This window comes from Hypanus sabinus, chromosome 4, assembly GCF_030144855.1.
Source record: "Hypanus sabinus isolate sHypSab1 chromosome 4, sHypSab1.hap1, whole genome shotgun sequence".
In the NCBI taxonomy this organism is placed as follows: Eukaryota; Metazoa; Chordata; class Chondrichthyes; order Myliobatiformes; family Dasyatidae; genus Hypanus; species Hypanus sabinus.
Genome location: NC_082709.1, coordinates 155341609 through 155356381, shown reverse-complemented (window position 1 = coordinate 155356381; position 14773 = coordinate 155341609). Strand labels below are relative to the sequence as shown.

Genomic DNA, 14773 nt, shown 5'->3' with positions numbered 1-14773 from the left:
TGGAAAAAAAATCAAGAGTGTGTGGAGTGTGGAGAATGGTTGAAGACAGGAGAAGGGGCCATCGGTACAGACAGAACGGTCTTTGCCAAAGAACAAGGCGTGAAGTTTGGCGTCTTAGCGGGTGCAGAACTCACTAGGGTGCAGATATGGGGACAAAGGTGAAGCCCTTACAGATGACAGAATGTTCTCCCTCAGAAAGGGGAAGGTTGGAGGGAATTGTGTGAAGACCCGGCATGGATGAGATATACAGAGTGATATTGGGGTCCAAATCACTAAAAGCAACCATGCAAGCAGACAGGGTGGTAAGGAAGACTTACGGCATGCTCGTCTTCATAGATTAGGTCACTGACTACAAGAGTAAGGAAGTCATGTTGCAGCTGTAAAACTTTGAGGCCACATTTTAAGAACTCTTTGCAATTCTAGTTACCCATTTCAGGAAGGATATGGAGGCTTTCAAAAGGGTGCAGAAAGGCTTGCCAAGGTGCTGCTTAGTTTTGAGAGCATTAACTATAAAGAGAGGTTGGACAAACTTGGCTGCTTTCTCTGGAGTTTATCCAACTTCAGCATGGCGCCAGCAATCATGGGCAACTTTTTGTAGGTTGCAGAAAATTGTTCTAAATTTCGCCTTATACTTTTGAATTATCTTTGCTGCAATCTGCAGCTTGTAAATTTCCTCTTAACAATGGACTTTCAGATTATCTCAATGATCTTCATATCTTACGATTGACTGAAGAGCCTGTACCAGTCAGGTGCAGTGCCTTTAAGGTTCATCACCATGGCAGGAGGTGGGGAATTCAAGCCAGGCTGAAATACAGAGCTGATGAGGCTTCCTCTCTCCTGCATCTTGTTGTTGAATGTGCAGATGCTGGAGAATATGTTACGTACCCCGTAACTGGGTCACTTACCAGCAAAGATAGAGAGGTCCATTGAAGTCTGATGGTACTATTTTTAACGGTATTTATTGATAAAAATACACAAAAATAATATCAATGCAAACATACAGACAATATACATCGTCAATACTAAATCTAAAAGCGCGGGTATAATAATAATCATTAAGAAATAGCTCTATCGTTGTCTAGGAGGATAATGTATTGTCCGATGGAAATATAAAAGTCACTCAAGTTCATGCAGGCTGCAGCTTTTTGTTAGAGAGAGACCGATTTTTCTTATAACTTGCCTGTTTTCCTTTTTATGATGTTGATCCTTAGAGTTTCGTTGGTGTAGCTCCTTTTGCTAAATAGCTAAGCCGTCTTCCGTGGTCAGGCCCACCAATTCCGAGGCAAATGGAAAAGGGCTTTTCACCGGCTGTCGCTATTACATTGTCACGGGATTTCTAACATTTCTCTTGGTGCGTCTAAAGGGGTTGTTCCCCAGACCCTCTTTTATCCTGACTCACAGGGTCTCAGATGTCAATCAGGTTGGGATGATGCAATCCCTCAACCAACCCCCTCTGATCATTCCCTGAGGGCTTCCATGAAGTACAGTACTCAATACACAATTCCGTCTCCAAGAGACAATGGCCGTTTTCTGTGGCTTTGTATCGCTGAGGGGCCAGGACATTCCAAACCCCTTTGTGGATTCTGCGTGTCTTTCTCTCATTTCCTGGGTCTCCTGACCTGAATTAATAGCGATCTTGCAATTCTCAAAAAGGAGGGGGCTACTTTGTACCCTTCGGCCCCTCAGAGTTGTGGCACAGGTGTAACAAATAAAACTGACAATCTGAAGGAAAGACTGTTGTATCAGAGGCACATGAGAAACATTTCAATTGTTTGCCATATCGAAACTTGGTTAACTGCTGTCACAGTGGATGCAGCTGTAAGATGAGAAAGATTTATGATTTTCGATTTTCAGAATGGATCAAACTGAGGACTCTGGTAAGGCAGAGGGAGCTGGCATATATTTTATGGTCAGTTCTCATTGGTGCTCTGATGTGACGGTTCTGTCAAACTTGTCTTCCCCCAACTTGGAACACCTAATGATCAAATATAGACCATTCCATTTGCCTCAGGAGTTCTCATCTGTGATCCTGATTGCAGATTATTTACAGTCAGCGGCTGACTATAAGCAAGCACATGATATCGCCTGCAGACAATAAACAGCCCATTTCAAATTATAGTTGGAGACTTCAACTAGGTTTGATGGAATAAAACCCTGCCCAATTATCACCAGCACATAACCCGTAGCACCAGAGGTCCCAATATACTACGTCACTGCTATACTAAGATAAGGAATGTCTACCGTTCCTTGCCCAGACTACATTTTGGTAATTCAGATCACTTGGCTGTCCTCCTCCTCCTCCTACAAGCAGAGCCTAAAAAGCAAGGCTGCAGACATTAGGACAACGAAGAAGTGGTCGCGGGAGGCAGAGGAACTAACGATACAGGATTGCTTTGAATCAGTGGACAGGGCTGTGATCACGTGCTCAGGTAGAGATCTGAATGAATACACCAGGGTTGTAACAGACTTTATTAAAACAGCTGTAGATGAGTGTGTCTCACTAAATCGTTCGTCTTCCCCATGAACCATGATCCACGAATCCTTGGATGAACTATGAGATCCAAAATTTGCTGAGGGCCAGATCAGAGGCATTCAAGTCTGAAGACCAAGAACGCTACAAGAGATGCAGGTATGATCTCTGGAAAGCCATCTCACAAGCGACGTGGAGATTCCAGACCAAACTCAACGAGGGATGCTCGACAGCTGTGGCAGGGTTTGAGGGCTATAAAACCTCTGCACAGTTAAATCAAGTGACATGATGGCAGCTGGGCTTCGCTTCCAGATGAGCTGATTGCCTTCTATGCTGGCTTTGACCATCAGAACATGGAGGAACCATCACTAACTCCCACAAATCCTGATGATCCTTTGATCTCAGTATCCGAAGCTGATGTGCGGGCTGTCTTCAGGTGTGTGAAGCTAAAGGAAACATCCAGACTGGATGAGGTACCTGGCCATGTACTAACTGACCAACTGACTGGTGTGTCGTACCCACCTGCTTCAAGCAGGCTTCAATTATATCAGTGCCCAAGGTGATCTGCCTCAATGACTATCGCCCGTTTGCACTCACATCCACAGTGATAGTGCTTAGAGCAGGCATGGGCAAACTACGGCCCACAGGCCATATGCGGCCCGTTAAGCTTTTTAATCCGGCCCGCAGAACTTGATGAAATTATATTAATAAACCTTGTTAACGTTTTCCCCCCGCAATTCTGGCGTTTTCCCAATAGATGACGCACTCTATATACATTGACCTTTGTTGAGGTGCAGCGTATTACTCCACATTTGTGCTTTACTCTTTGTTCGGCTCGACCTATTTGTGTGAACAGGCATTCAACGTCATGAACATCAACAAAGCCAGCCACAGATCCAAGTTAACTGACCAACACCTCAGATCCATCCTGAGAATCGCCACAACAAAACTAAATCCAGACTTTGATGCGCTGGCTAAAAAGGGAGACCAACAACACTGTTCCCACTGAAATTAAAAATAAGTTTCTTCGTTGTGTTATGTAAAAAAAAAATGCATTTGAAAATATTTTTTTCAATAAGCCTTACATGTTACATGTCATTTCTGTTAAGTGATGGACATGAGTAGTGTGCAGGTGCATGTACGTTCTCAAAATAAAAAATGCGCTCCAGATCAAATAACGTGCTCCGCATACTGGTGCGCTGTCATTGTTCTGTCTTTGTGCTGGTCATTGTTGAGTTTTGGCACAGGGGACAATTGAATAAGAAGGAGCAGGACAAGTAGACCTGCATCTCCGTTTTTGAAATAAAGACAGTCAGGAGGAGAGTGATGATGATAATATCTTGAAGGATAACAGAATTTTCAGTGCTTTCAAATAATAGCTGTTACTATTAAAAAAAAGCTGTATTTTATTCATTTAATTTTCAGTGCTTTAAAAGTCATTTCAATAAATAGCTAAATACCATGGGACTTCAAAGACAGATATTTTGTTGTAATGCATTTGTTCATTTTCAATTGAAATTAAAGCACATGTTTTCTACATATCCCATGATATTTTATTTTCTCTTATGAGGTGTATTACCAAAACACTCCGTCCATCTGCTCCTGGTCCGGCCCCCCTGTCAAATTTTAGAACCCTTTGTGGCCCACAAGTCAAAAAGTTTGCCCACTCCTGGTTTAGAGTCACTGGTGATGAAACACATCAACTCCTGTCTGAGTAGCGACTTGGATCCGCTCCAATTTGCATACCGGAGAAACAGGTCCACAGTAGATGCCTTCTCATCGGCTTTTCACTTTAAAGCCCTCCCAACCATTGAGCATATTTACATGAAACACTGTTGTAGGAAGGTAGCATCCATTATTGGGGATTCTCAATACCTAGGCCATGCTCTTTTCTCTCTGCTGCCATCAGGCAGAAGGTATAAGAGCCTCAGGAAACACATCACCAGGTTCAAGAACAGTTATTACCCCTCAACCATCAGGTTCTTGAACAAAGGGAATAACGACATTCACTCGCCCATCCATTGAGATGTTCCTACACCAATAATCTCACTTTAAGGACTCTTTATCTTGTTATCACAAGTTCTTGTTATTTATTGCTATTTATTTATATTTGCATTTGCGCAGTTTATTGTCTTCTGCACTTTGGTTGATCTTTCATTGGTCCTGTTATATTGCTGTTCTATAGATTTGCTGAGTATGCCCACACAAAAATGAATCTCAGGGTTGTAAATGATAGTAAATATGTACTTTGATAATGACATTTACTTTGAACTTTCATGCTGAGGGGAGACCTGATAAAAGTTTATAAAATTAAGAAGGACATAGATAGGGTAGATAGGAGAATCTTTTTTCCCAGGGTAGAAAATGCCCTTTGTCTTTGGGAAACACGGAGAGGTGTAGGTGCTCCGGAGGGTGGTATTCGAATGAGGTGCAACAGTGATAATTATGAGGCTTTAGGATAGACACATAAATATGGGGGAGTGATAGTGATAGGGTTCATGTACAGGCAGAAGAAATTTGCTTTGAAAAGGGAGTTTAATTTGGCATTATGTTTGGCACACCCATCATGGGTCAACAGGCCTATCCCTGTGCTCTGCTGTTCAACAAAAATAAGTGTTTTCTCGGTGACAAAGACTGAAATTTCCATTGGAAGAACTGCATTTGTTTATAAAGTAAAAGTCTTGTGCGCCAAGCCAATTCAATGGAAATGTGGAAGAAAATTCACTTGCGGGAAATTGTGTTCTGCTGCAGAATGTTCTCTTGCCTATAGAAAGGTATTTGTACTGGTCAGAACTGAATGGAATTTTCACCAAACTCATTACTATCTTAACAGATTGCACAGAGTTTCTGAATGATGATGGTGCCACGTTCAGACAAGGACCAAGTGCAGAACATCAACCTGAAGATGCAAACTCATTTGGTTTTAAAGTAGGTCTCTTTTTTTTGCACTACAGATATTTTACTGTTAAATTGCAAAATATAACTAGAAGGTATAGGGCAAGACATTTGGAAATCTAGAAAGAAGGATATGATTAAGTATTGACTAACTGATTGTAAAATGGTTTCCTTTATCGGTGCTAAATTCATTACTGTCAATTCTAGCATGTTCTGTGCTTTCGTGATTCAGATTTGCAAATACTAATTTCTTACTCTACAAGTTCAAATGTTAGTGTTCATGAAACCATTTAATATGCCTGCTGCAGATCTAGCCATATGTTCTTCTATCCTGCATGTAGTACACCCTATTTAATAACTTCGATCTGTTCTGTAGCCTGTCATGAATTCTGCCCCTTGGCTGCTCTTCAGTTTTTTCCCCTTAGTTCCCTTGCCCTTTTGAGTTCCTCAGTCAATCTGCTTTCAAATGGATCAGATACTGCTGCTTCTGCCACTTGCTGTATTCATCTTGCTCCCTGCAGATAAATCTTTCAGTACTCCTGTCTGCAATGATCCTGTTGATTATTTTTATTTTTACATTCACTATTCTTGTTCATTGGACTTCACCCCATTACATCTCACTTCTCTGCTGTTATTACTGATTGGCTAGCAAAACTGATCGTTTTGGGGATCCTTAACACAAGCTAAATGTGGATTAATTGTGCTTCTTTTTCCACCGGGCTGCGTTTAGCGCAGAGGTTCCCAAGCTGAGGTCCACGGACCCTTCAGTAGGGGTTCGCGGCATAAAAGTTTGGGAAACCCTGATTTAGCACAACGTCTTGATATGTTCTTTCTCATTTGTACTTCCTTGTACTCCCAGTTACCTTCAAAGTACATGGATTAATTTTGTCAAACCCAAACTGACTTTTCATTGTCTATGGGTCATTCCTGCATTCCACAGGATCTCAGGTTTTAACTTGAACTCTATCCTTGTTTTTCCCTTAATTGTACAGCCCTCATTACAAAAATGGAATGGCCTCACTGATCCAGATTGCCTTCATGCAATCCCATCATTACGCCCTTCATGTTTGTTTGCCTCAGTTATTCCGTGTAGCAGTAAATTATTTTTTAAATGATTCGGTAGGTAAATGAACTACTTCCAAGTTCTCTTTGAATTTATTGGTAATCCTTGATTTCTTTCCATTTCCAGACAAGTTATAATAAAAGGTTAGGCTCTTCTGAAGCCAGCTTGCTTAACTGTTCGAACATCTTATTTTGTTGGTTATGCTATAATCTTTGTGAATTTTATTTTAAACCACCTTATCTTTCTTTTATTATGGGTATAAGAAATTTTTGTCATACCGTGAATGTGAGCTAGCCAGTACAGTCGGCCCTCCTTATCTGCGGATTCAACCAACCGTGGATTGGGAAAACCCGGAAGTTCTCTCTCCAGCACTCATTGCTTGAGCACGTAGAGATTACTTTCTCTTGTCATTATTCCCTAAACAATACAGTATAATGTTATGATCCAGCAAAAATGAATATATAATTGAGACAGGTTTTTTATAACAAATAAAACATTTATTAAACACCGCTGAAAAATCCAAAAGTAAACAAACGACTAACTTAACCTGAAGTGGGTTGCAGTACAGCAGCTCGAACAGTTCGTAAAGCGATAATGCGAAAACAGTTCTTGGAAGTAGTAATGCGAAAGTCCAAATGGTTTACACAGTCACTTAGGAGAGGCTTTCCCTTGAAGTAATAAAATACTCTTTCACGATGTTACTGCTGATCCCAGCCAAAGTATGCCTTGATCAAAGGATTTATGAAGAAGAAAATAAAATGGCTTAAAGGCACTAACTTTTCCTTGGTGAAACTGCATCCAACTCTTCCTGCTCTTTTGGCAAAGCAGGAGTTATCATGGACACAGGTTACTAACTCCTTGTACAAAGATTAAATAAAGGTCGAACTTGCTTTACAGCCAACAACACCAACTTTCCTCGATTCTTCCAGCTTCATGAACTTCGGTAAATCTTCACTCTCCATTAGACTGAACTGGCCGTATTGTAGCAAAACTGCCAGCAATAACCTTTGAGACTTAAGTAACACTCCACTTTAAAACAAAACTGTGTCATAACATTGAATACGCAGCAGAACGGAGTCACTGGCGAATTCAACCACGAACTGCCACACATCACAGGGAGGGGTTCTCCTTTTATACCCTGTTGAGAAAAACCTATCACATGAACTCTCTCAGGCGGGAAAATTCCGTCACTCCACCATCACAAGACCACTACATCGTGCCCAGCATAGCCTCAATTACATCATGGTCATATGACAGGCACAAGATACCCATGGGTATGTAACAATAACAACTATTTACGTAATATTTACATTGTATTAGGTATTATAAGTAATCTAGAAATGACTTAAAAGTACAGGCAGTCTCCAGGTTATGAATGAGTTCCATTCCTGAGTCCGTCTTTAAGTTGGATTTGAAGTCGGAACAGGTACATCCGGTATTATTTAGCATCAGTTAGTTAAATATTTTTCTTAGTATATAGTACATATTTTACCTATGCATATAAAACACTTAAGAAACATATGTATTTCAATAATTTAACCACTGCGTTGCTTAGTAATAATTGTAGCTTTCATCGGGGCAGAGCCTTTCACATTCTCCATTAAAATTGTTCCGATCGTTGACCGACTATCGCCTAACGCTTCTCCAATGACCGATGGTGTTATTACTTCCACCCTATTTTCAGTCGTGATCGTGATTATTTTCATGAACAGAAACACTGCAGATTCAGAGCTGCACTGCCAGGTCCTAACGTCCACGACACAGGGACATGTTAAATAAAGTCCAGAGTTCCGTTGGGTCCTAAAGACCACCACACTGTTGCATGTTAAATAAGGGACTTGAGCATCTGTGAATTTTGGTATCCGCGGGGTGGGGGGGTCCCAGAACCAATCCCCCGCGGATAAGGGAAGTCAACTATTGGTTTCTCCCTACCAAATTCTAATCTGAACTTTCTCTGCATCTATCTTGAGCAGCTAACAATAACCACACAAAGTGCTGGAGGAACTCAGCAAGCCAGGCAGCATCTATGGAAAAGAGGAGTCAACGTTCTCGGCCTGAAACATCGTCTACACTCTTTTCCATAGATGCTGCCTGGCCTGCTGAGTTCCACCAGCGTTTTGTGTGAGTGTTGCTTGGATTTCCAGCATCTACAGACTTTCTCTTGTTTGTGATTAGCTAACAATTACCTTTGGTTTCTTCCACACCATCTGTGTTAATTACATGTAACCCCTGCTTCTCCCAAACATACTTTTATCTCAAATCTCTTTGCCACTAATACTGATACTATTTGCCCAGCTGCCTCTATGACAATCTGTCTTTCTTGCCTTGTCTGTAGGTGTTTCACTGATTGTTTTTGTACTTTCTCCCCCATGAAGTCTCAGTTATGTCCTTGTCTCTGAGCTCCACCCCCTCTTCTATTCCGAATATGCCAGAAACCACCAATTTCTATTTTTATCCATGGTCTAGACAAAATGGTAAGTAATATCCACATCTTGGGAACTGTTTAGTAATCTTTTCAAAAGTTCAGTAGGAAACTCTGTCCCTTGGTAAAACCTAATTTTCAGTTATTATTCTGTACTCAGTGCCCTGCATCCATGATTTGTCCTCAACGTTTCCATTTTGAAGTTCTTATCATTGTACTCAAATCTCTGCATCTAACCCTCTCTATTCTGACCATTCCACAAACTGCTTTCCTCCAACTGTTGGTGTCTTATTTTTTCCCACTCCTGCCTACCATTGTTGGTCACACCTTCAGCAGTTAGGCCCCAAGCCTCTCAAGTTTCTCTCCATATATTTCTGCTACTCCGCCCTCTGTCCTCCCCTATCAGATTCCTTCTTCTTCAGCCTTTTGCCTCTTCCAACTATCACCTCCCAGCTACTCACATCATTTCCTTTCAATCCCCCTCCCCAACCCACTTTACATACTTTCTTTCTATCTCCTGGACTCAACAGCTTGTGCTATTCTCCCTCTTCCTGCTGTCTTTACTGGCTTATCCTCCTTCCTTTCCAGTCCTGATGATACATCTCAGCCTGATATGTCAACTCTTTATTCCTCTCCATAGAAGTTGCCTGATTTATTGAGTTCCCTTAGCATGTTGTGTGTGTTGCTCCAGATTTCCAGCATCTGCAGAATTTCATGTGTCTCCATGTATTCTTCCAAAAATTCAATCCCACTAACCAAGATACTGGTTCTTCATCCTAGTATTCCTAATTGGGTTTGTTTGAATTTTAAAAAGTAGCAAGATAATTACAAGTCTTTGTTGCATTAAAACACGTCAGAGTGCCAGCACTAGACGGTTTATATTTCCCGTACTGCAACAACACATGCTGTTTAAAATTGAAAGGATGGTTTTCAATTTGATTCTAATTCTAGTTATTTAACATGCCTTTAAGCAAGGTAGGAATACCTAGAGGAAGTAGAGAAAAGATTTATAGAATAGTTCAAGGCATGAGGCATTTTAATCATTTTAGACCAGACAAATTTCTTTTGTTTTCCTTGGGGTAAAGGTTAAGATGAAACTCAAAAGTTGCACAAGATCAAATTGGTTTAAATGGGATAAATAGAGAGGAACTGTTCCATTAGCAAATGGTTCAAGGACTGGGGGGGGGGGGGGAGGCAGAATAGATATTTGAGTAAAGTATGTTTGAGGGAACTTCTTTTAACTCAGAGTAGTTATAAGCTGGAATGTGCAGTTTCCTCAACCCAATGTAAGCAATCATTTGGAGCTTTTAGAAGGGAATTGAAAGGTAGTTGACAGAGAATTTGCTGGACATTGGGGATAGAACTATGGGAAAGATTTGACAAGGTTGGTATATTAGGAATCAAGATAATGAGCTAAATCCTGCTGTGCTTCCATTTTGTTTCTAATTAAAACTTACTGAACCTCACTGACTATGCAACCTGTTGATTCTGTTATTTGATGCTTGTTTCTCAGCTGGAAGGTGAGGATGTTGAAGAAGTAATGAATAGTCCACTGAACATAAACAAGACACTTGTTAACTTCCCGTCCATGAGTACCGATAGACAAATTCAACAGTTCCAAGTTTTTCTCACGGCTGTAATGAAAAATGATTTGGTGAGTATTAAGTATTAAACTAATATAAAATGAGTTTTAGTCAGTTTAGTGCTCCCAAAATGCAGTGAACAATTTATCAATGTAATGGGAATCTATTTCCAAGTATATAGTTAATGTTAACTCATAGGCAACAAATGTTAATTAACTCATTAATGAGTGAAACAGCACAGAGTTGGCCCTTCGAGTCACGCTGCCGCAGCAATCACTGACAAACCTACTTAGTTCCAACTTTTCCATCTCTTGTGGACAGTGTTCTAGTCTTCCTGGAGCCTCACTGTGAACCTCTGTTGTCAGGGGTATTGTTATGCAGTAGGAGCTGATTGCAAGAGGATACTTGTAGATGTTTAGCATGCTTCCCAGTGCAGATTTATGGTAGCTTAAAGCTTGATTTATGGATATAATGCACAAGTATCATGTGTGTAATGCAGCTACACAACAGAGGTTGAAATACTTCAGTTCAGTCTAGTTATGGTTATGGAATCTTGGTCTTAACGTTAAGGTACTTTTTAAATGTATGAGCACATCCACCGCCCACTTAGGAAATGTGATTCACATTGTATATAGCCTTTGACACCTCTGCTATGAAGTAAAATCTCCTATCTTCTACTCTATATAGGCCCTGTCCTATAAGCATCTTCTTCATCAGTGACATTAGACTCACAGGCCCATTATTATCTGACTTATCCTTGGAGTCCCTCTTGAACAAAGGTTCTACCTGTGCTGTCTTCCAGTCATCTTGGCCATCAGATGGTCTTCAATCTCTTCAATCCAGGAATCATTTTCGTGAACCTCCTTTGAACCCTCTCCAGTTTCAGCACATCCTTTCTTCCCACAACTGCTCACAGTACTTCAAGTGAGGCCTCACCAGTGCTTTATAAAGTCTGAACATTACATCCTTGCTTTTTTATTCTAGTCCTCTTGAAATAAATGCTAACATTGTATTTGCCTTCCTCACCATAGGCTCAACCTGCAAATTAACCTTCAGGGAATCCTGCACGAGGACTCCTGAGCCCCTCTGCATCTCTGATTTTTGAATTTTTTTTTCACCATTTAGAAAGTAGTCAACACTTTAGTTTCTTCTACCAAAGTGCATGGCCATACACTTCCTGACGTTATATTCCATCTGCCTCTTCCTTGCCCATTCTCCTAATCTGTTTTCTCTGTAGCCTCTCTACTTCCTGAAAACGGCCTACCCATCCACCTATATTTGTATAGTCTGCAAACTTTGCCACAAAGCTATCAATTCCATCATCCAATAGATAATAGGTGCAGGAGTAGGCCATTTGGCCCTTCGAGCCAGCACCTCCATTCCCTGTGATCATGGCTGATCATACACAATCAGTACCCCGTTCCTGCCTTCTCCCCATATCCCTTGATCCCGCTATCTTTAAGAGCTCTATGTAACTCTTTCTTGAAAGCATCCAGAGAATTGGCTTCCACTGCCTTCTGAGGCAGAGCATTCCACAAATCCACAACTCAATGGGTGAAAATGTTTTTCTCAACTCCGTTCTAAATGGCCTACCCCTTATTCTTAAACTGTGGCCTCTGGTTCTGGACTACCCCAAAATCGGGAACATGTCTAGCATGTCTAATCCATTAATAATCTTACATGTTTCAATCAGATCCCCTCTCATCCTTCTAATTCCACTGTATACAAGCCCAGTTGCTCCAATCGTTCAACATATTACAGTCCCGCCATTCTGGGAATTAACCTCATGAACCTATGCTGCACTCCCTTAATAGCAAGAATGTCCTTTCTGAAATTTGGAAACCAAAACTGAACACAATACTCCAGGCATGGTCACACCAGGGTCCTGTACAACTGCAGAAGGACCTCTTTGCTCCTATACTCAACTCCCCTTGTTATGAAGGCCAACATGCCATTTGCTTTCTTCACTGCCTGCTGTACCCGTATACTTACTTTCAGTGACTGATGAACAAGGATACCTAGATCTCATTGTACTTCCCCTTTTCCTAACTTGACACCATTCGGATAGTACTCTGCCTTCCTGTTCTTGCCACCAAAGTGGATAACCTCACATTTATCCACATTAAACTATATCTGCCATGTATCTGCCCACTCACCCAGCCCAAGTCACCCTGCATTCTCATAACATCCTCCTCACATTTCACACTGCCACCCAGCTTTGTGTCATCTGCAAATTTGCTAATGTTACTTTTAATCCCGTCATCTAAATCATTAATGTATATTGTAAATAGCTGCAGTCCCAGCACCGAGCCTTGCAGTACCCCACTAGTCATTGGCTGTCATTCTGAAAGGGACCCGTTAATCCCTATTCTTTGTTTCCTGTCTGCCAACCAATTTTTCTATCCATATTAGTACTCTACCCCCAATACCACAAGCTCTAATTTTGCCCATTAATCTTCTATGTGGGATCTTATCAAAGGCTTTCTGGAAATCCAGGTACACTACATCCACTGGCTCTCCCTTGTCCATTTTCATAGTTACATCCTCTTTGGCTTCTATGATGGCTTTGACTTCTCTTGCAAGCCATGGTTGTGTCATCTGGCCTTTAGAATTATGTTTCAAATATAAATGCACTTCATTGGCCTTAATCTGTTTTGGGATATTCTTTGCTATCAAAATGTAAATTATTTTGTTTAGTGGAAGCTTATTCAAAGGCAAAGTGTAAATGCGATTAAATGACTTCACCTCTCTTGCTTTTAGATATGTCGAATAAGTCAAGTGCAGTACCTTTTGTTGCTGCACTATTTTGTTATGGCTCTCTGCTCCAGAAGCAAGGCACAGGTACCATTTTCTTGGTAGTTCTATTTGTAATCTTAAAAAATGTTTGAAGCTATTTTGGCTTTTATTAAACTGATCTGCATGCTTTTGTTTCTTAATCCAAATGATTTGTTTAATCAATTTTACAAAGCTTTACGAATGGTTTGATAGAGACCTGCTGTTTAGTGCGTTGATGTGGCATTTTGAATTGAATTGACTTTATTTCTTACATCCTTCACATACATGAGAAATAAAACTCTTTATGTTACGTCTCCATCTAAATGTGCATTGTGCAATCATAGTAATTTATAATAAATAGAACAGTCAATGTAACATAGAAGTACACTCAAGTCAGCGTGAGTTCATCAGTCTGATGGCCTGGTGGAAGAAGCTGTCTCGGAGCCTCTTGCTTCTGGTTTTTATGCTGTGATACCGCTTCCCAGCTGGTAGCAGCTGCAATAGATAGTGGAATAAATGGCTTGGGTCCCCAATGATCCTACGGCCCCTTTTTACACACATGTCCTTGTAAATGTCCTGAATCATGGGAGGTTCACAACTACAGATGCGCTGAAAAGTGCTGCATTCAAAATAGCATCAGTGGCAACAACAAGCATGCAAACTTCTCTATTTGTGTGGAAAATTTTCCAGGGCATTTCACAATGAATACAAGTGAATGCTGTACCAGACAAGAAGATATTAAATTCAATGATGAAATTCTGATGTGGGTCTTAAAGAGGGCATTATTTGAAGAGGGGAATCTCAAGGGGACTTGATGGACTAGGGCTTTTATCGTTGGTGTGCAGGACACACAAAGCTGATGTTATAGAAGTTTAGAGAATCATGAGGAGCATAGATAGGATGAAGACACTTCACCTTTTTCCCAGGTTTGTTGAATCAAGAACTAGAGTGTAGGTTAAGGATGAAGGGGAAAGATTTAAGAGGAACTTGAGGAATGAGTTGCCAGAAGTGATTGAGGCAGCTACAATCACATCTTTTTAAGTGAGTTGGACAGGTATGTGGACTGGAAAGGTTTAGAAGGTCATGGGGAAATGCTGGAAAATAGATCTAGCTTGGATAGGATATTTTGGTTGGCCTGGACCAAAGTGCTTGCTTCCATGCTGCTTGACTATATGCTCCTAAGTACGTGCAGCTTCGATATGTAGAACTGTGCTTGTTTCACTTACTCAGCCCCTTCATATTTTCTTCCCCAGGAGCATTGACTAATGTATTGATGATGCTACCTGCACAGAACCTGAAAACGTCATTACTTAGCTGTTACTTTCCACCTTGCTCCCACTTACACACAATCCATCTCTGATTCTCCTCCCCTTTCTCTACCATACTCCCACTTACACACAATCTATCTCTCTCTCCTTCCCTCTCTACCATACTCCCACTTACAATCTATCTTTGACTCTCCTTCCCTCTCTACTGTACTCCCACTTACACACAATCTATCTCTGTCTCTCCTTCCCTCTCTACCATACTCCCACTTACACATAATCTATCTTTGACTCTCCTTC

At 40.9% G+C, this 14773-nt stretch overlaps 2 protein-coding genes across 6 annotated transcripts in view; one reads left to right on the top strand and one right to left on the bottom strand.

The window, feature by feature from the left end:
* si:ch73-264p11.1 (uncharacterized protein LOC100000923 homolog) overlaps positions 1–14773 on the bottom strand; it is a 210698-nt gene that overhangs the window by 85706 nt on the left and 110219 nt on the right. The gene's annotated exons all lie outside the window — the stretch shown is intronic.
* The window catches only part of LOC132393369 (E3 ubiquitin-protein ligase DZIP3-like), a 100008-nt gene that overhangs the window by 11154 nt on the left and 74081 nt on the right, over positions 1–14773 (top strand). For all 4 annotated transcript variants that reach the window (XM_059968490.1, XM_059968489.1, XM_059968487.1 and 1 more), the window contains exons 2-4: positions 5304–5398; positions 10364–10504; positions 13194–13274. In XM_059968490.1, coding sequence (XP_059824473.1) covers positions 10391–10504; positions 13194–13274 — 195 coding nt within the window. In that variant the 5' untranslated portion in view covers positions 5304–5398; positions 10364–10390. The remainder of the gene's footprint in view (positions 1–5303; positions 5399–10363; positions 10505–13193; positions 13275–14773) is intronic.